Source organism: Nelumbo nucifera, chromosome 1 (assembly GCF_055504915.1).
Source record: "Nelumbo nucifera cultivar China Antique chromosome 1, China Antique-T2T, whole genome shotgun sequence".
NCBI lineage: Eukaryota > Viridiplantae > Streptophyta > Magnoliopsida > Proteales > Nelumbonaceae > Nelumbo > Nelumbo nucifera.
The window spans coordinates 216595647-216615910 of record NC_142649.1 but is presented as its reverse complement, the minus strand read 5'-3'; the positions used below and the strand labels follow the sequence as shown (position 1 = coordinate 216615910).

General features: G+C 37.4%; 2 protein-coding genes and 2 non-coding genes across 6 annotated transcripts in view; 2 read left to right on the top strand and 2 right to left on the bottom strand.

Annotated features, from left to right (window-relative positions):
- Nucleotides 1-2134: 2134 nt before the first annotated feature.
- Nucleotides 2135-3485, bottom strand: LOC104585778 (Heavy metal transport/detoxification superfamily protein). Its single transcript, XM_010242762.3, has 2 exons — nt 2934-3485; nt 2135-2628 (listed from the first exon to the last, which is right to left on the bottom strand). The coding sequence occupies exons 1-2, from the start codon at nt 3055-3057 to the stop codon at nt 2375-2377; spliced, it is 378 nt and encodes a 125-aa protein (XP_010241064.1). The 5' UTR covers nt 3058-3485; the 3' UTR covers nt 2135-2374.
- A 2878-nt stretch (nt 3486-6363) lies between these two features.
- On the top strand, nt 6364-6467 carry LOC148804511 (small nucleolar RNA Z107/R87). Its single transcript, XR_016081797.1, has one exon. It is a non-coding gene; the product is annotated as a small nucleolar RNA Z107/R87 (small nucleolar RNA).
- A 165-nt stretch (nt 6468-6632) lies between these two features.
- Nucleotides 6633-6732, top strand: LOC148804510 (small nucleolar RNA R30/Z108). Its single transcript, XR_016081786.1, has one exon. It is a non-coding gene; the product is annotated as a small nucleolar RNA R30/Z108 (small nucleolar RNA).
- A 5197-nt stretch (nt 6733-11929) lies between these two features.
- LOC104585777 (protein ARV 2) overlaps nt 11930-20264 on the bottom strand; it is a 51703-nt gene continuing 43368 nt past the window's right edge. For all 3 annotated transcript variants that reach the window (XM_010242759.3, XM_088896201.1, XM_010242758.3), the window contains exon 10: nt 11930-12641. In XM_010242759.3, the coding sequence (XP_010241061.1) occupies nt 12508-12641 (134 nt within the window). In that variant the 3' untranslated portion in view covers nt 11930-12507. The remainder of the gene's footprint in view (nt 12642-20264) is intronic.

Here is a 20264-nt window from a genome sequence, read left to right as displayed (position 1 = left end):
CTCCCATTTAAGGGAATGGCCATTCCCTACCTCTCCCTTGGGAATGAAATCTCATTCTTGCTGAGTCCAATTCCCATTCCCATTCCTATCTGAACCAAATAAACTATGGAAATAGACCATTTCGATTCTGATTCTGATTTCGATTCCAACTGCAACCAAATGGTCCCTGAGTTTCTTCAAATTAACCCACTCTACATTACTTCATTTTTCTTTATGCTAAACAAGATAGGAACATAACAGGGTGTTAGTGTTACTAGCTTGTCTTACGTTAGGGGTGTAAGCAAGCTGAGCCAATTTGTTAGCTATTCAAGGACAGCATGTTAAATACTTGAACCGGGCTCAAAGATTATTGAGTCGAGTTGAGTAGTTAGTCAAGCCAAGTTCAAGCTTCATAATACCTGGCTTGAGTAGCTCAAACCTAATTGAACTTATAATAAAATAATATTTATAATGAGAGGTAATTTGGCCTACCTACCACAAGAAGACACGTGGTGAGCCCAAACCATCTAACGACACCTCGACACCATGTGGCACAGGACCTAAATGACCCGAACTACCTAGTCTGCTTTGAATCCTGACCTGTGAGAGGCCAGTAGGTCACTCCACGACTGGGCCGCACATACCATCTCGGGGAGACAAGCCAAAGACCCCGGAGATCAGCATGATCTCCCCAATCCGGGCCTACGTAGTGGAACACCCTTATCTGGAACGACACATCTATTGACTCTGAGCCAGGCGGCGGCATGTTGCCTACCTAGTACATGTATCTACAATTTCTGCACAATTCGAGAAGTTCAGATATGGATCATTGCCGATGTGGAAAAAATGTGACCCAAAGATAACAGACCAATAAGGACGGTCGTGCACATGTATCTTGGATAGGAAACACGAACCCCGATGCCTATAAAAGGTCCTTACAATTTCACTAGAAAGTATGTGCAGTAAGTGCAATCTATTCCCTCTTGCTTTCTCAAGCTCTCTGCTACCAAATGCTCACGTCGCTAACTTAAGTATTGGAGTGCCTAGCCCAGGTCTATACCCCGGGTACTCTAATCTTCTGATATCATCATCATCATCATCATCATCATCCAATCATCATCCCAATTATATGTGGTTATCTTTTAACACTACCTTGTGGATCGCACAAGTCTCTATTAGGCCCCAATCATTTTTCAGAGAGCTATTTACCCAAGTAAATTCACTAGCCCAGATGGTAAGTGCTACCTTGGAAAACACTTACTTGGGTAAGTGAATTTACTTATGTTCATTTGATTCTTAGGTAAATTATACAATGTCTCTTTTGTCCATAAAAACCATTTTAGAATGGACAAAATTATCTTAAAACATATTGTCAATTTTTACCCCTAATGAGAACGTTACTTACTCAATTGGGAGATGGGTATCACTTCATTTGTTTGGATAAGTGATACTTATTTTTCCATGGATCCTACGTGAACATGAAAAATGAACATGGGAAAAGCAGTCAATGGAACCACAATCCCATTGACCAACTTCCCCCAAAACAAACACGACCCCAATGTTACATAATGTTATATGTATTGGGCCCAAGCTCATCTTGGATTGATGTAAGCGTCCACCTGGCTGGGCTAGATGCAAAACCTAGGCCTAATCCCAGAAATTTTTTAACTAGTCCAGGCCAATGATCACCCCTAGTTAAAACTATATATAAAACTGACATTTTCCATAGGTTCTAACATTCCAAATGACAACGGTTTCAGCACATTTAAAACTCTAAAAATGTAATAGAAAAACGTATTTCTAACAATTCAAAAATCTGACATATTGTTAATTTTTTTTTTCCTTTTATACATCAAAATTACTAAATTCTACGTTATTTTTTAAAAAGTTCAGAACAAAAACTAACAAATTGAACACATGTATCTCTTGCCAAAATTTCTTCAATATTTTTTTACTAAATTATCAGACCTTGAATCAAACTATAACTTCTTTCTAGCATTCTTTTACTATTGAATGAATTGCTGAGTTTGGCATGTGAAAACATGTATATAAAGCTTTAGACCAGGTTTGGAACTTTGGATTAGCAAATACATATACGTACAGAAACACAGAAACTCAGAAAGGAGGGGGCGGGAGGCTATACTATGGACGGTACCATTCCGACCTCACATTGGGAAATAAAAAAATCCCTTGTTGCAACTATGCTCTGAGCTTGGAGGGATGCAGAGTTGAAATTATTAGATGACCACATAATATAATATTTACAATGAAGGTTGTTCAATTTACAGTGCATATACATTTATATGGAATAAAGCAAATGGAGAAGCGACAGTACTAGTTAACAATCAATGGGATTCGATCTCAATAGTAATTTTAGTAAATTGTATTTCTTTATTCAGCCTTGGTAGTACTTAATCACCTTCTTCTTCCAAGCTTTCCAACTCAAGGACATCCGACCCTTGGTGGGGATAACTGATTCAACTGACTGAGGAATAATAGCACAGCACGGTTCATCAGTCTTGTCATCACAATCCCAAAAACGGGCCTCCTTTCTCTTGCTCTTGATGGTTGCTAATACATCGTATTTGTTGCAGATGCCCCACACGGTTACCTTCTGGAGTTTATAATCCACAGTCACCGAGTATATCCCTGATGAAAATCAAATTAATTAAAATGAAAAGCTGATTAATCCATTGATTTAACCATGTTTAATTAGGTTAGGTAGAGGGGTCATGCATTCATTGCCACCATGCATGCATGCATCTATTCATGTATTTACGTATTTTATAGTTATATATTATTATTGTTCTAGCTATATAATTAATCAAGAGAGCTAGCTAGGGAGGATTGAGAGAGGAAAGCAAATTAACAAGCATGGGGAGTAGAGGGGCAGCCTCATCTCTTACAAGAGAAGAGAGATCGAGGAGACAAACAAAGGTCCTTCATTTGTTTACCTTTGAGATTGGCTAAGGCCTTCTTCACTTTCTTTTCGCAGCCATAGGAATAGAGGGGCACCATCATCTCAACGTACTGAGCCTCCACATTACTATAAGCAGGGACAATTTGCAGGTTCGCCATTCAACCTAAGACTTCTGCTGCAGGATGCCTCAAATTAAATGATCTCAATGTATGAAAATGAATTTGATGGTCTTCTTCCCACAATTATTTCTTCGATCCCGTCGAACTGTTGATTGATGGTCATGAAATATCTATATCTATATCTATATCTATATATATATATATATATATATATATGGGCTCAATCAGCCCATCTCAATCAAGTAATCTTCCAAATGCAAATCAATTACCTTCTCATTAAATCTAAAATGGATTCCCCGGTCGAAAGGAGGCTACTCTCTACTTTTTCCTTTTAGTCTCTCGTTTCTTTCCTCCCTTGATGTGCTTTACTGTTCATGGAGGCTTATGTTTGGTCAGAAGTTTGTTCCTGAGATTCTACCTGCTGCTCTTTCTTTTCTTTTGTTTTGGTTTTTTTAATGGGGACCAAATGGATCATGACTAGGATGAATGTAAAGATGCGTCATCATCTTGCTTTCTGGTCCAAGTTTTTGAAGGAACTCTGGTTTGCTTTCATGGAGGAGATTGGACTCATTGAACTGGTATGGCTCCCATGTGACTTCTTTTTATTTATTAATAATCAGCTGGAACCTCTTGTTTGCCTTTTCAAAGTTTAGAAGTTAAGTAGTTAGGATTATATTCTTGAGAAGAATGCACAGGAGGGAGGGGATGAGTACTTCGGTGGGTTAAAATTAGAGCCCAGATTTCTTATTCACTTTTCTTACTCATTCTCTATCCGCAGTGAATTGGAGTCACACATCTCTCAATTCATAATAGAGATGTATGGCTCCAATTCACGACAGGCAGAGAATGGATAGGAAAAGTGAGTAGAAAATCCCAAGTGTTAAAATTAAGCCTTCTAAGGGGTTGGCCGGTTGGTGTTTGCTTTGGTGGAGATTCAACATTCAATTGGTATCGCTCCCAATCCCAACCATGCATATAAATTCTTTTATGTAATAATGAGGAACTTCCTACATTTTCAAAGTTGTGAATGTTTTAAGGGAGTCTAAGGAGTATCAATTTGAATTTTCTCTTTTTCTTTTAATAATTTTTTAATTTTTAACAATCAAATTTAAATATCCGACACTTTTATTGAATTTGAATCCGAATCAATATATATGATATTCAATCAAATCTTTGGATTGGACTTATAATTTATCAAATCAAATTCAAATATATCTTGATTCAAATCTAACCTAATTAATTTTCATCCCTAAAAATAAGGTTTGGTTTCCTTTTGATCAAAGAACCGAATGGATGCCCATGCAGTGAACCACACAAGAAGGGTTTAATGAAACTTATACTTATTTTTAGCAATTGTAAATTTTCCAAAGCATCAAAAGTCAAATCACTTTCCCAATCTGTCTTTATCCTTCCTAGTTACTGCTTTCAAATTTAACAGTGTAGGGTACAAATTGGATTGGAAAAAACATGTATACTTTTTTGTATTATATTTTTATATTATTTATTTTTTATGAAAAATATGTATATATATAATAAAAATAGTTAAAAAAATACTTATATTTTTGTTTTTCTTTATATAAACTATTATATTTTTTTATTTTAATAATTTATTAAAATTTTTAAAAATTAAATCGAATTAGATCAGATTCAAATATCCAACATTCTTAATAGATTCAAATTAGAATTGATGTTTGTACAATCCAACCAAATCTTTAATTAGATTTGAATATACCCCGATTCGAAGATAGTCTGATTTATCTTTTTTGACTTAATTATATAGTATAGATACGGATAGATTTGGATGTCACTCATTTTTCAAAAAGTAATAAAAGTGAATTATAAAGTTTCTTATTGGATAAGATGAAAAGTATGCTTTGTTCTTGAAAAGCTTCTTTCATTCCCTAATCATGTTATGACTAATTTCCAAACATTAAAAAAAAAAAAGGTTTTGAACGCTATTCTAAAATTCAGCAGTCCTGGTGGAAATTTGGAGAATCTCTGTGTTTCCAAAAAAGCTGAAAGGATTTATTCATCACAAGCATGTTTGGAGGCTCCTGAATGAAAACTATCCCCTGTGGTTAGGTTGCTCATAGCTAAATACCTTACTAACAATAATAACACTCCAAGGAAAATCATTCTGTCAGCTTCTCATGTTTGAAGTCCTTGGCTAAAGCGTTGTTGAGTTTGTCTCCTGATGAGAGTCTTCTCTGAATTAAATATATTTTCCTTGGACCCCACAACTAGAGAAACTGAAGAGCTGATAATCAAGGATTATTTTTTGGTAAACGATAATCAGGGATTTAATTTATTTCATACAATTCCACATAATGGAATATTAGGAGTCTTAGGCTATGTTTGGTTTGAAGGAAAAAGTAGGGAAAAGAAAGAAAAGGTAAGAAACCTATACAAGATTTGTGAAGATTTTCCTAACTTTCCTTTCCTTTTTCTACTTTTTCCTTCAAACCAAACATAGCTTTAAAGAAGCATTTCTTGATAATTTTGTAAAAGACAATGTGAATATTCACATTTTTAAAAATAGGAATTCTGATAAAATTATATGGACAAAAATCAAGACGGTAAGTTATCTCTTATAGACTTCTATTGGAGTGAAAGGCAGGATATATACCTTCCTTGGGTTAAGTGATCTCTAGATAGGAAGGTTTGGAATTTGAAGATTCTCCTAAGATTCATATCTTGTTTTTTTTTTTTTTTGGAGAATTTGCAAATGCTTTGTGGTTGATAAGGAATAAGGATAATATTTTTGATTCTCTCAGATCTTATCCTATGCGTGCATGGAATTTAAGGAATCTATTGTGAATTGGGATTTGCTCCTTACAAACACACCTTACACTGATCTCTCAGCCAAATACCATCGTGTATTAGGAATATCTCCCATGAATAATAACACACAAGTATGGAAAATGTTTCCCATGTATGTTGAAATGTATTATAAGATTGGTGTGAGTAGCAGATCCGGACTCATCTGTTGTGCATTTGTTCTACTATTACACTCCTGAAATAGCTATATTGTTTTCTAACCTTTGGCTTTGGGTTATTGGGTATTAACCTTAGAGAAATTCAATATTCTCAACCTGGCAAAAAAGATGAGAGATGCAACAAAAGCCAGAGAATGAATCAGCCCCCCACAAAAGTGCTCCCCCACAACGTCCCACAGTACATCCCGTTGTGTATTGGGAGCATCTCCCGATGATGACATCATCATTCTGGGTATTATCATCAGGAGATGTTCCCAATACATGGCGGGGATGTGCTGTGGGACGTTGTGGGGGACTGATTTAAACTCCAAAAGCCATGCTGCTTTCAAGAGACGTCTGGGAATTGGAACATTACAGTGATGACTCAAAAAATTTCAAGCTCAACAGACCAGAATGCAGGTTTCTCTCTTTTGGAAGAAGTTTGTATTGACTACCCCACTGAACTAAGCGATATTCTGATCTTTCATTTTATTTTTTCTCCTTATAATCATTGAAACGTCTTAGATTTAGGGTTTTGGCATGGGTCTGTTTATGAGTTGTCCCCCTCACTCAAATTTCCCAACTTTCCTTTTTTGTTTTATTTTTTATTTTTTTAATTGGGGGAGATCTGGGGAATAAAGAGGTTGCGATGATGATAACAAGCTCGCTCTTCTGAAATCAAGTTGAGATCAAACGCTGGCAAAATCGAACCAACTAATCACAAGCCACCACTGTGTAATTTGTTTCTCCCCCATACCCCCTCGTTTTGAATTTATCATTTCTTTTGAATTAATTTAACGGTAGTTGAGAATGGTAGATCACAGACCACCACTGAGCGAACTCCAGAATTCTGGTCTCATGGATAACGGGACATCAACCCAGAATTCTGGTCTCATGGACATTTCTTGAGCGAACTTTAAAACCTCATCCGTAACTCATCTCCATCTCCGTCCTCTTCATCTTCCTTTAAACTGTAACAGATTCGAGGTTAAGGGTCTCTTTGTTTTCTCTGAACTCTTACTTCTTAAGAGGAATCTTACAACTTTTTTCTCTTCTCTCTAAAAGTGGAATCTTATATTTTTTTGTTTTCCAATGATACTCCCAAAACACTAAACACTTCTCCCTCCTTATAACTCAAGGGCCTCATATGCAATAATAATAATTATTAATTATTAATTATAATAACAATTATAATTAAAAGTTGATTAATAATTAATAATTAATACTTAATCATAATTATATTAGTCATAGTAAATTAATTATTAATTATTATTATTATTACAGTAATTATTATTAATTATTAATTAATACAGATCAAGATTTTAAAAACCAAATAAAAAATAGAACCGCTCTAGCTACCAGTTTCCGAGTCAAACAGTTCAGACGGTTTACATTATTAGGGCAAATATTCTCATATAAAAGTTTTATATGATAAAGGAAAAGAGACTATGGAATTATTGGGTGAGAAAGAAAAAAGAAAGAAAGCAGAAAAGAAGGAAAGAAAGAAAGAAAGAAAGAAAGAAAGAAAGAAAGGAATGAAAGGAATGAGAGAATGGAAAAAAAGAAAATAAAAGAAAGGAAAGGAAGGAATGAAGGAGGGATGGATGGAAGAAGAAGAGGAGGAGGATTCAATGCTCATCGGCAATGATAATGGCAACGGCGACGGGGAAGCAGCGGCAACTGACGAAAATCTCAAATCTAAGATCCAATATCTAAGGTCGATTTCTCTCCAACCTCTCTCTCTCTCTCTCTCTCTCTCTCTCTATACTAGATCTCATATTTGAATTCGTGTCTCAGTTTCTCTCCTCTCCATCCTCTACAACTTTCTTAAACCGCGAACCAATGTTCGGGTTGAATAAATCGACGATTTGACTGCTTGGGCCAGCGATTCTCTAACCAAGTCAATGGTTTTTTACCCAAGAACAGGTTAAGGGTGAAAAAGAACTAGTTGCCTCGGTAGTTTTCGGGCCGAAAGGTCTGACTGTCCAAGTTAACAATGGTTCAAAAACATTCATAAGAATTATTATAATTAATTATTAATCATTAATAATTATTTATTATTAATTTTAATTAATTATTATAATAATTAGTATTAATTATAACTTAAATTTTAATTAAATATTAATTATTATTATTAGTTGTTAATAATTATTAACTATTATATTAATTAGTATTATTTAATAATTAACAATTATGAATTAATAATTATTATTAATTAGTAAATAATAAGTATGATAATTAATTATTATAATCATTATTATTAAATATTAATTAATTATTAATCATTACAACAATTTTTAATATTATTTCTTTACTGAGTTACAAAAAATATTAATTAACTAATAATAATTATTATTATTAATTCTTAATTATTAAATAATAAAAATTAGTATAATTAATTATTAATTAATATTTACAATTTATTATTAGTAATAAATGAATTATTAATGAAATATTAAATATTATTATTGTTATAGTAATTATTATTAATTATTAATTTATAATAATTATTAACAATTAATAATCAATATTTATTAATTAATAACTTTTAATTTTTAATTTTTAATTAGCTATTATAGTAATTATTATTAGTTATAAATTAAATTTTCATGAAATATTAATTATTAATTATTTATTAGTTTTTGAATAATTATTAACTATTATATTGATTATTAATTATTAAATAATAATAATGATTATAATTAATTATTAATTAACACAAATTATTTATTAATAATTATTAATTAATTATTAATCATTATAATAATTTTAATATTATTTTGTTTTATTGAATTACATAGACAAACAAAAAATCTTATATATGGGGTTAAAATGGACATTTGACAATTTTCAGAATTCAGAATTCAAAACAACATTCTTTGCATTTAGAGTTCAGAGAAAATAAAAGTTCACCAATACCAATATACCTTTTAATGTAATTATTGCACTTTCAAATGTCAGAGCAAATGAACATGCCCTAACTTATCTAATTACCGGCCTTATTGGTAGAGCAGAGAAATCCCCAATCTGAAAATACCACTAATCTCTGCATAATCATTATGAATGCCAAGAATCGTTTGGGAAGAAGAATCAGAGGCTACGGAGTTTTAGAGATCCTCTTCATCCGATTTGTATGATTTGAAGGGATTTGGAAGTGAAATTGAAAGCCAAGACATTGTTCAAGGCTACGGAGTTTCAGAGAGAGAGAGAGAGAGTTTTTACCTTTAAAGGGCATAATTGGGAATTTAAAAAAAAATTGGGACAATTTTGGTAGAGAAAATTCAAATAAGTGCTTATTGTTTAAGCACTTAAAAAACTGGAAATTTGGGCTTCAAAAATATATAAGCCCTTATTTTTAAAATAAGCACTTACTTCGGACTTATTTCCCAAACACCAATAAGTGCTTAATGGTATGGTCCTGGGCCTCCTAGCCCAAATAAGCACTCCCAAACATAACTTAAGATGCCTCTATAAATAATGCACTCTTCCCAAGGTATAAGGCTCTCCCCTTTTGGTTCTCAACTCTCACTCTTACTACTCTCCATCCACCTCTGCACATCTTGCTCACCAAGCTCTTCTAACTCGTCCACATCTCTAGCTCCTTGTTGACTTGACACCCCGAGGATCCTTAGCAATCTCATGAGCCAACCCATTTGCTAGTCTTGGAATATGAATGAGAGAAGGTGCATTGATCAAGATGAGTTCTGAGGGAGTTGATATCTAAAATTTGTCCTCCTATGGCCGACAGGCCGAGAACCTCTAGTGACTTGGATTATGGATGGCTTCTACTACTTGAAATTGAGGCGTTAATTTCAAAAACTACCTTGTCTTTCACAATTTTTTATTTTGACACTTGAATGAAATCCAATTTAATTGCCCTTCCTTCTATGATACACCCTACTTTCTTACTATCTACACCAAGAGCAAGTTTCAACTTTCAAGAGTGATATCTGATAGCACATGCAATTATGCAATGGTAGATGCACCGTGTTACGTTACGTTACGTACCCTTTCTCGATGAGAGGAAGAAATAAGTAATTCCCTCGATTAATAGTGCAGAACACCATTCACACAGATGGCTGAAACCAACTTAAAGAAGGCTTCGAATGATGAAGATGATAAAAATATTCGCTAATGGATTACATAGATATAGGCCATTCTTGCTCTAGGCTGTTGTTAATGGATTACATGGATATTATGCATGTGCTGTGAAGTGGGCTTGGTCGTATGGGCCTAATAAGATCCACGGTCCGTAACACACTATAAGATGCATCACAATGCACAATTGCATTTAACCTACCTTCCATGAGTACAACACTACAACAGAGAGTTGTGATTGTCCCTTACTTGTGGGTTGCTTAATTCCTTGGTGAAAGAGCTCCTAGAGAAACCAAAGACTTCCTCTTAGTATGTCTGTTGGGTTACTATCCCATGGCTTTGAAGTGCCATTCATTTCTAGCCATCCAGACCAAACATTAGAATCAAACCATTTTGAATATTCACTCGTCAAAGTGTGTTGAATATGAAGGTCTCCAGAGTAATAAATTCTTATCATGCCTTATTGCTGCTACTTTTTGTTATACTAGCAGAAGGTATGTGTATATAATGTTTGTAACTAAAAGAATGTAGATATAGTATTAATTCTCTCTGTTGCTATTGGACAAGCGTTCAAGAGATGAAACATTTTTAAATCAAATAACAAAGAGAAAGAAGATCCACCAAAAAACAAATTAGTAGTTCGATCAGAGAAATGCCTTTGGATTCTAAAGACTTTGAGGATAGATGATCCTGGGAAAGCTGCAGGGAACTCCATATGGGCAACACTGGGGATTAAAATTGTTAAGGCTGATTCAATCATCAGTACAACACGTTTTATAGAGTAAGGCCAAAGAAAGTTCTTTCTTAGAATGAGATGACTTGAGTTGCCGAAATGATGAAGCATCTTCTGGGTTCCTTCTCCTTCCCACTACAACATGATATTAAGCATTTCCCTTTCTTTCCCTACTTTTTCCTTCAAACCAAACACAGCATAAGATCTTTGTACTGTAAAGCGATGAATTAGAGTCTGGATTTGCTCCTCACATCAACCTTACAGCACTTTGAGTTATGCATTAGGAACATCTCCCATATCCATGTGTGTGTAGATAGAGTAAAACAAAAAGAAGAGAGAATAAATCCAAAATAGGCATATAAGGAATTCAAAAGGGCATACTTGGAAATAAAAATTGGTTCATTGACAAAAAAGGGCGTTAAAGTCTATCTTTTTATTATGAGAATTATAAATCTGATGTGTCAAGAAAGAGATTGTGTTTGATAATTGTTAAAAATCTCGTCAATGGATATCTGAGATGTGTGCATTAAATTATTGATCCTAGTTTCAATTCTATTGATTCTCGTGAATCTCAGCAATCATCTAGTTTCATTCTATTGTACAAATTACAATTGAGGAGGTATTCAGTCCTCATTAGAATCATTTGTGTGATATATTCTAATTTTCTTGTGATGCTGGGTTTAACACTAATATGAAGTCAGACTCATTTTGAATTTTTTTATGTTTATTTAATAACAAGTTTGTTATGGCTTCAGGTGGCTGTTTACGTTTTATTTTTTTTCTTTTAATCGAGAGCACTAAAGCAAAACTATGGGCAATGTATTATATTACTGGGGAGTGGGGACCATAATTGGAAAGCCATAAATTAATTGCAGTATTTTTTGGACTCGTTGAATGCCATGCTGGCAAGTCATGGGTTTGAATCTAATGAGATCAAATCATTAAAAATGATGATGTCACCATCGGGAGATGTTCCCAATACAAGGCGGCATTGTGGGGGCTGATTTGAACTCGAATCTAATGTGGGGGCTGATTTGAACTCGAATCTAATGTGCCTGGGCATCTTTTTAGGTCAAGAATGTTGTCATTTGTTTTGATGAAGTGATTTTCTTTTTCTTATAGTGTGTGTAGGTCTCATGCCTTGGCCAGTTGGCCGAAAACTCTTCATCTTGTTTGGTGCTTGGTGGTGGTATTCGACCATTCGCATTTGCCACCAAGTTGATGGAACTTGATGCATCTTTTTCTGCGTCTGTTTAATTTATCGTTTTTTTTTTTTTCTATCAAACATGAAAAGTCACAAGGCAAGTCTGTTACGACTTACAGCTCTAGCTTGTATCGTTGTTACGCAATTTCTATTATTCCTATTTCATGATTAATTGATTATTGGGTAGTTCATTATGTGGAAATATGTGATATGAGAATGACCTGTTACCACACAGGACCCCTTTATTGGTATGCGATTCCGATTATGACACTGATCCATCAGGTCTCACAAAGTTTGTGGCAGAGATTATTCGTCCTATAAAAGATAGTGGTTTCCACATATTAATAATATGATCAATCTGCACCACATATTAATAATATGATCGATCTGCACCATTCTTCCTATAAAAGATGCACAGGTGCAAAAACATTAAAATAAAATTTTGGGTCTAGTAGCCAGAAAAAGATATGAATAGAATATCAACAACCCAAGATGCTAAAATATCTTAATGATATTGACAAAGGAACCTCTAGGACCCGGTTGCCCAAGAACTTTGAAGCATGTGCAATGAAGCATACTCCGATGCATCTAGCCATTGCTGAATGAGTCACCACTGCAACTCAAAAGAGTCATTTCATGTAAGACCATGATAATAGGAGATAATTGATAAATTCGTTCACCTACCTACCTTGCAAATAACTATATAGAAATATATTTTGAGCGACATGAAAGAGCATTTCAAAGCCAATATACTATCAGATTTTTGTTAATGATCACAAGCATTAGAACTATTCTTTACATATAGCTACTGTGTCGATTTCATCATGTCAATCATATGAAACACAAAATTGGCAGTTCCTTCAATCTTATGAAGTGACAAAATAGATTCTTCAACATCCATCATATCGCTTTTCTTATTGGTGGGAAAAGTGGTTTTCTATGTGCACATGCAAACCATCTCAAGTCTACTTTTCCCCTTTTCTCACTTGATGAAGCTACTGACATCTAGGGTTGTGGGAGTTGGCAGACTGGATATGGACCTAATTATCAGCTTTCTTTTTCTCTTTCCTTTTGTTTGCACAAAGTTACTACTCTCAGACTTTAACCCATGTTCTCATACTTGTTAGCCCGTGATCCCTACACGTGGTTAAACATTACATAATATAATGTCTTCTCATGAAAGAAAATATCTTAGAAAGGTTATTGTAAACAGTCCTAGTATATACCCAAGACTGGCCAAGGAGAAACAATTGATCCATGCTGAGCTTAGCAAGCCAAAAATGCTCTAGTATCTCATTTATGGTAAAAGACAGCATCAAAAAACTTTTTGGCTAAACTCAAGGATGTGATGCAGCAAGAGCAACCATTCGTGCTACCCTCCCACCCCCCCCGAAAAAAAAAAAAAAAAAACAAATAAAAGGGAATACAAAACACTAGTTTTTGAATAAGTTCTAGAACACTAGTTCTCCCCAACAAAATCCGACCAAAATTTGATTTATCCCCTGTATGAGACTCATACTGAATATGAAGAAAGAACAATTAGGACACGGAGGATGGAAAGATTGTAGCTGATAATGTTTTCCTTTCCCCCGAAGAAGAAAATCTTGGTGGAGGAAAGGTGAAGAAAATCATGGGAAGCTCACAGGGCTTTGTGGAGGCAACAAGGTGGAGGAAAGCCCTGAAAGTGGAGGCTAAAGACTTTATGTTTGAAGAAATAAGAATCAAAGGGTGTCATAGCTTGAAGATAAGGGAGCTGAAGAAAGCTACAGTTCAGGTGGAAGGCTTGGAGATAGTTGAATGGCTGAAGGAGTTTTTGCAAGAAGCAGCAACAAAATGAAAGCAGACGTGCTGCAAGTAAAATAATATAGTCTGGAAGGAAATATGTGGTGGAAAGTAACCAGAATGCAAAAGGTTTATTCATCTCTCTCTCAGAGTTTTTTGACAGAGGAAGGAAATAAATGGTCTGTTTTCCTGCTGGGAAAAATAGTCAAGGATGGAGAGGAGAGACTGAGATCTTAACCAGTTTTCTAGTTCAAAGGAACCAAGAAATGAAGAAGATGGTGAAAACTGCAGAAGTAGTGGAGGGAATACTTATTGGAAATTCACCATCGATGGAGGAAATGACTCTTAACCAGGACTTCTTAGCCATGGCAAACAGAAACAGCAATCCAATACTGAATGTAAATTTCAGCAGAGACCACTGGAACAATATGTTAGCGGTTGAAGCTAAAAATCGGATTAAGGATTGGAGGAAGATGGCAGATTTGTTGATTAGTAAGCTGGGACTGAGGAAGACATTTATTCTAACCCCTATTGACAGTATGAAGACAGTGCTTGATCCTCTTCAAAACATGATGGAAGTTGAGGCTCTAAGCATTCAAGAGGACAAGGAGTCCTTTACTTTGTATAGATGGTCCCCTTCATCCAATTCAAAAACTTTTGCCATTGAAGATGGAGCGACAGTCAGGGTGATTGGGTTGCCTTTCCACCTGTGGAAACATGATGTTGCAGTCTCCATTGCATTGTTATGTGGAGCTCGTTTGGTGGGGGAGTTCTGAGGAGATTTAAGATCTGCTGCTCTACTGTTAAATGGAGTTAAACCAGAAGAGATACCTAGGAAGATTACTCTTCAGGTTGAAGGACTGTCTTTACAGGTTTGGTTAGCTTCCTCCATTGAAGCTTCTCTATGGTTAGAGGCCAGACAGGAAGAAGATGTATGGGTGGAAGAACAGGCCCTGCACAGCTGTCTAGGATTGTTCAAAAGAAGATGGAAAGTTTCACTAAAACAGGCAAGCGAAACTTCGACTATTCAAAAGATATGGGCAGTAAGGAAGGTCAAATACGTGGGCTACAAGGCAAGGGACTGACGGCAAAAAAATCTTTTGCCCAGGCATTATTTTCTGGAGCCAAAAATTCAAACAAGTTACAACTGTCATTTCCAAAAGGAGAAACCAGTAGAGCCAAGGACTTTGAACCGGTTTATAAGAAGGTTGAGCCGTTGGGTCAACCTGAAAGGGGTGGCTCTTTAAAACCTCACGTGACTGAGGATGGACTGATGCTAGACAAGTTTATTCATCTAGCATCGTCCTCTTTGAGCTCCTCTAAGGCTTCCAGAGAGCAAGTTCACTACACCGGGTTCCTTTGAAAAATTTGTCGCGACCTTCCAAGGATCATCACAATCCAAGGTTAGTTCGAAGGCGGGACCTGGAAAACCTGGATACAGAGATGTCATCTGAAGCTGAAAGTGACTTGGGTTCAGACACAGACGACACAATCAGTATAGGAAGTGAAATTTTGAAAGATTCGAAGGACTTGTGGGAAGATAAAAGCTTAAACACTGCTATTCTATTCCCAGAGGAAGAAATATATGTTTTGGAAGGTTGTGGAAAAGGGAGAAGCGAAATAAGGTGGAAGACAAAGCTAACAAGTTAGAGACTTCAACAACTGACGTGCCACACAAGGATGAAGGGAACTTACCAGCAGCTTTAAAGGATGATCAGGGTACACCCATTCTTGCAAACAAATCCTTTCCAGAAAACAGGCAGGAAAAGAGTTTCGGCTTGGAGAGGCAGGATTCTTCTTTGAAGGTTTACAAGAAAACACCCAGAAAGGAAACTGTACCAAAGTCTCCCCCAGATGTAGGGACTGATAAGGCTTTGACTGAACCAAGTTTACCCCAACAACCAAATCAAACAGAGGGAAGGAGTTCTGGTCAGAATTCTATTACTGATATCCCAACACAACCTGAGGTAAAGGATTAGAAGTTGAAAGGGTGAGGTCAGAAACAGAGGGAGAAGTTTCATTGTTAGAAAAAAAGACAGGTGGAGGAAGTTGAGAGAATTTGGGAGGAAATCTGTGTTTTGTTGGAGAAATATAAACAGAGAGGAGTTGTTGGAGGCAACACCAAAAAAATTAGAACCCCTAGAGAGTAACTGTTGTGAGAAGAAAGGACGGGGTAAATCAGTGATGTTAGGAAAAGAAACAATAAACAAAAGCAAAAAGAAAAAGAAAAGGTCCGAGGTGGAAAGATTAATTTCAGACATAGAAGGGGACTTAGAATTTAGTGGAAGAGGGGAGAGGAGGAAGGCTCTAAAGTGAAGGAAAATGGAAGGTGTGGAGGGTATCTTTCTACAATCGAGTTGATAAAGATCATTAGCTGGAATGTGAGAGGTCTAGAAAGTGCAAGAAAAAGGAGGGTGATAAAAGATCTGTTAAAGAAGGAAGGGCCTGACATTGTATTGATACAAGAAACCAAACTAGCTGATCTAGACAGAAAATGGGTTAGAAGTGTGTGGAAAGCAAGAGGTGTGAGTTGCTGCTCAAAGAGAGGGAGAATTATATGGAACTCCATAAGAGCAGCTTTGTTGTGGACAGTTTGGGAAGAAAGGAACACCAAAATCTTTTGTGAAAAAGAAAGGAGCTTCTCGGAAGTAAAAAAATGTATTTTAACAAGGGCAATTCAGTGGCTGAAAACTCTAAAGATCTTTGATGCATACTCTTTTGATGACCTATGGAGAAGCTGGTTAGCAGTGGCTAATACTCTACCAGGAAGGACAGACATGGGGTTGAATGGATGCCACCAGGGGAGGAGTTTATCAAGCTGAACTTTGATGGAAGTAGATGAGGAAATCCAGGACCTTCAGGCATAGGAGTTCTGAGAAACAAAGATAGTAACATTATATCTTTGTACTCAGGTCCTGCGGGTGTGGGAGATTTTAAGGACTGAATTACTTGTTGTACAAGGAATCCAGCTCGCAAATCAGCTAGGTATAGAGCATCTGATTATTGAAGGGGATTCCCAAGTGATATAGTGGGTTGGCTGAAGGATCCGGACATTGTGATTTGGGGTTTTAGAGATCTCAAAAAGGTTAAATGGTTAACAAGGAATATGACAATCAGAGTTCAGTGGGTAGGCAGATCAGCAAACTTATTGGCTGATTCACTTGCAAAACAAGGGGCTCTCCGGGATACTTTATTTTGGGCTTCAGTGTAATTTCTTTTTTACTTATAATTCTGTAACTAACTTTAAAGGAAAGGTCGCATCTCGTGCCTTTCCTCGGGTTGCATGTAACTCTTATTTGCTGGTTTGATAGTTTTCAAGGCGCCAAGGTGAGGCTAGGCGACTGGGGGCGCCTTGTCGCCTAGTCGCCTAGGCGCCCGCCTAGGCGATGGATTTTTTATGTTAAAAACATAAATCCTAGGGTAGTTCCCTAGGTACCATAACCATATTTCTTTAATAAATATTCATGGTTTTCATAAGAAAAGTATAAATTTCATATTAAAGTATAGAAAATCAACATATTCATGAGAATAAAAGGAAGAAGGAAAATAAAATTCAAAAAATACAGGGGCTGAACCCTTATTTTTGTTATAGGAAAAGAAGAAAATAAAAAGTATTGGTAGTAGTAGTAGTAGTAGTAGTAGTAGAAGAAGAAGAAGAAGAAGAAGTACAAGAAGAATATATGGAAGAGGAAAATGTGCTGATTAGATAAAATTTTTAGTTCTTCCTTACTTATTGGTTCAGGTTTTTAAGTCTTTGAGGGTTCAATACAGCATTTAGCAATGTTTGTGTTGATTAAACCCTAATAAATAAGAAAATAATAAAAGTAATTAGTATATAAACACAAAATGATTATATTAGTTTAATAATGTCCATTTTATAATTATAATCTCAAAAAATAATGAATAAAAAGGTATTTTATAGTAGGAAGTAGAAAACTGTTAGGCGATTAGGTGAGGCGAGCCTCAACGGGCGCCTTGTAGCCTAGGCATCGCCTTGACAACTATGGCTGGTTTAATAAAATTTCACTCATTTATCAAAAAAAAAAAAATGGAAGAGTTGCCAAAGGTGTCTACCTTCCTTGCCCCAATAAGCTCAAACACGTCACTTGGCAGACATTACAAGGAGAGAATCACACATGGGTACGGATGATGCGTGATCTAGCAGCTCCCTGCTAGAGGACAGCTCAGACGCTGAAATGGTGAGTTCCCTGCTGGAAGGTGGCTCGGATGCCAAAGCCGGCTAGATCACCGGGTCAAACTGTAAAGAGGCAGTGTCAGAGTGCCCAGGTTGCTTTACCTGGGGTGGGCACTCCAATGCTTAAGTCAGCGATGTGGAGATTTTAGAGAGAGCTAAAGAGCTACGAGAACTAAGTTGCATATACCTTCTAAGGTTGGAAATGAGACCTTTATATAGGTGTTGTTTGGCGTGGGCTTCACGCACCACATCCGAGATCTCCGGCAAGATGTGGCTGGCCGGTCCGAAGTCCTCAGAGGTAGTGGCACACATAGACTAGGCTTTGTGCCTTGTTCAATTTCCTCTGAAACATTTGGTGGGGGAGATGACTTCTAGAAGACTCGGGAGTGACGAGATGCACACATGGAGGTCGGCGAGCATGTCTCGCAGGTCGCAACCTATACCTCAATCGAGTCAACAAGTCTTCAAGGGAGGTCGCTCCTTGCCCCGAGGTCCCTTGGACCGGTAACGACGAGGTACCACAAGTCAGCCCTAGACGAGGTGCTCCTAGCCGCCCTGCCGTGGTGCCCGAGTTGTGTATGAGGTCACTAGCTAGGACTCCATCAGGTCAGCGGAGGTAGGTCGCCAGATGGGTCTCTAGTAGGTCGGCAGCTGGGTTTCCATCGTTTTGGCTAAGGCAAGCCATCGCCCTGGTGGTGTCGAGGTGTCGTCCAACTAGTCTGAGATGCCATGTGTCATGATGTCAGCGGAGGGCCAAATCTGCCCTCATGAATTGCCCCCCACTCCCAAGACGAGGTCAGTTTGGCGCAAAGAGTAGCTCACTGTAGGTTTTTGGTCTGGAATGACTGGTTCAATGAGCTCATATGCGTCTGTCCAATTTGCTCCCCAGGTCAGAAGAGTCTAAGGGTTGAATGCAGCCTTACGTAGGACTTCGTCGTCTTGATTATCAGGGCACAGGAGCGGACTCATCCGCTCGAGGAGAGATGGAGCAGGCACCCCGAGGACATCTACCTTACTAGGGATGCAACCGTCAAGGAGTTCTGCAATTCGGCCAAATACCTCAAAAGCGAAGTTCGTCATGTCCTCAAGAGGGGCTTCCAACTGCGTGACTGCCTCGTCAGGTCGCTCCACTTATGTAAACTACAACACGATGTCCCTCAAGCAGGTTCTCGAAGGAGTAGTCGACAAGGTCGATGCGAAGCCTGAAACTGAGGTGGAGAATGACTGTGAAGAAATCAACCAAGTTTGCATGTCTGTCGCGGTGCTGAAAGCGAACTAGTCTTCCTTTCCTCCGTTTCTCCTTTCTTTATTTTTTCATGTCGACGGTGAGATGCCGACATCCTTTAAGATCAATTTAAATGTAGTAGTGGCAATCAAAACGCTGTCGAGCTAGATAGATGGGGGGCTGACCTACTTAGATCGGTCTACCTGTTGCTGACGTGTTTCAAGGTCGACTAGAGGGGGCCTTAGCTAAAAAGTGGGGTGGCTTCCCCTTAAAATTCAGTTTGACCAATTCGCTAAAGTGAATGGTCGTAATAACAGCTGCCAAAACGGTGTCGAGCTGCCAAAGTATCCCAATATTGGCATAGGGGGCCTTAGCTAAAAGCGGTTTGGCTTCCCCTTAAGTCGATTTGACTAAGTCACCAAAGCGAATGGTCGTAATTTCGGCCGTCAAAACGACGTAAAGCTATCGAGATGCTGATGTATCTTAAGGTCGGTGTAGGGGGCCTTAGTTAAAAGTGGTTTGGCTTCCCCTTAGAATTCGATTTGACCAGGTCACCAAAGCAGATGGTCATTCTATAGTAGCTTTAAACATGGTTGCATCTATGACATCACATGGGATTGACTCTCTCGGGTTTACGTTCGCAGGTCAATGCCGCACATCTATTGCACCTACTCCTGAAACTGCTAGCCGCCCATTCCTACTACAGACATGGGGAGCTCACCTTAAGGGGGTGGCTCTACTATCTGTGAGTCGCCTACACTCACGGGAACCAATGAAAGGTTCGACCTGTGAGGTCGATTCCACATTACCAACTCTCACGAGCGCCATGGAGGGCTCAACTAGTAGTGAGGCTTTGTAGTTGGGCTAGGAGACAATCTGGGCCAGACCACTGAAGCTCGCCCAGGCTGGTCGTCTAGTTTCTACCCGCTTTGTGGTAGCATTGTTGTAGAAAAGATGGATCGAATGGCCCATAGGCTGTTTATTCTTTCTTACTGTTTATGTTCTTTTCTATAATGGGCCTTATTCTGGGCCCA

Coding starts and splice junctions, on each gene's coding strand:
- LOC104585778 (XM_010242762.3), bottom strand. CDS start 3,057: ATGGCGAACCTGCAAATTGTCCCTGCTTATAGTAATGTGGAGGCTCAG. Junction 2,629..2,933: donor GGCCTTAGCCAATCTCAAAG/GTAAACAAATGA, acceptor GATTTTCATCAG/GGATATACTCGGTGACTGTG.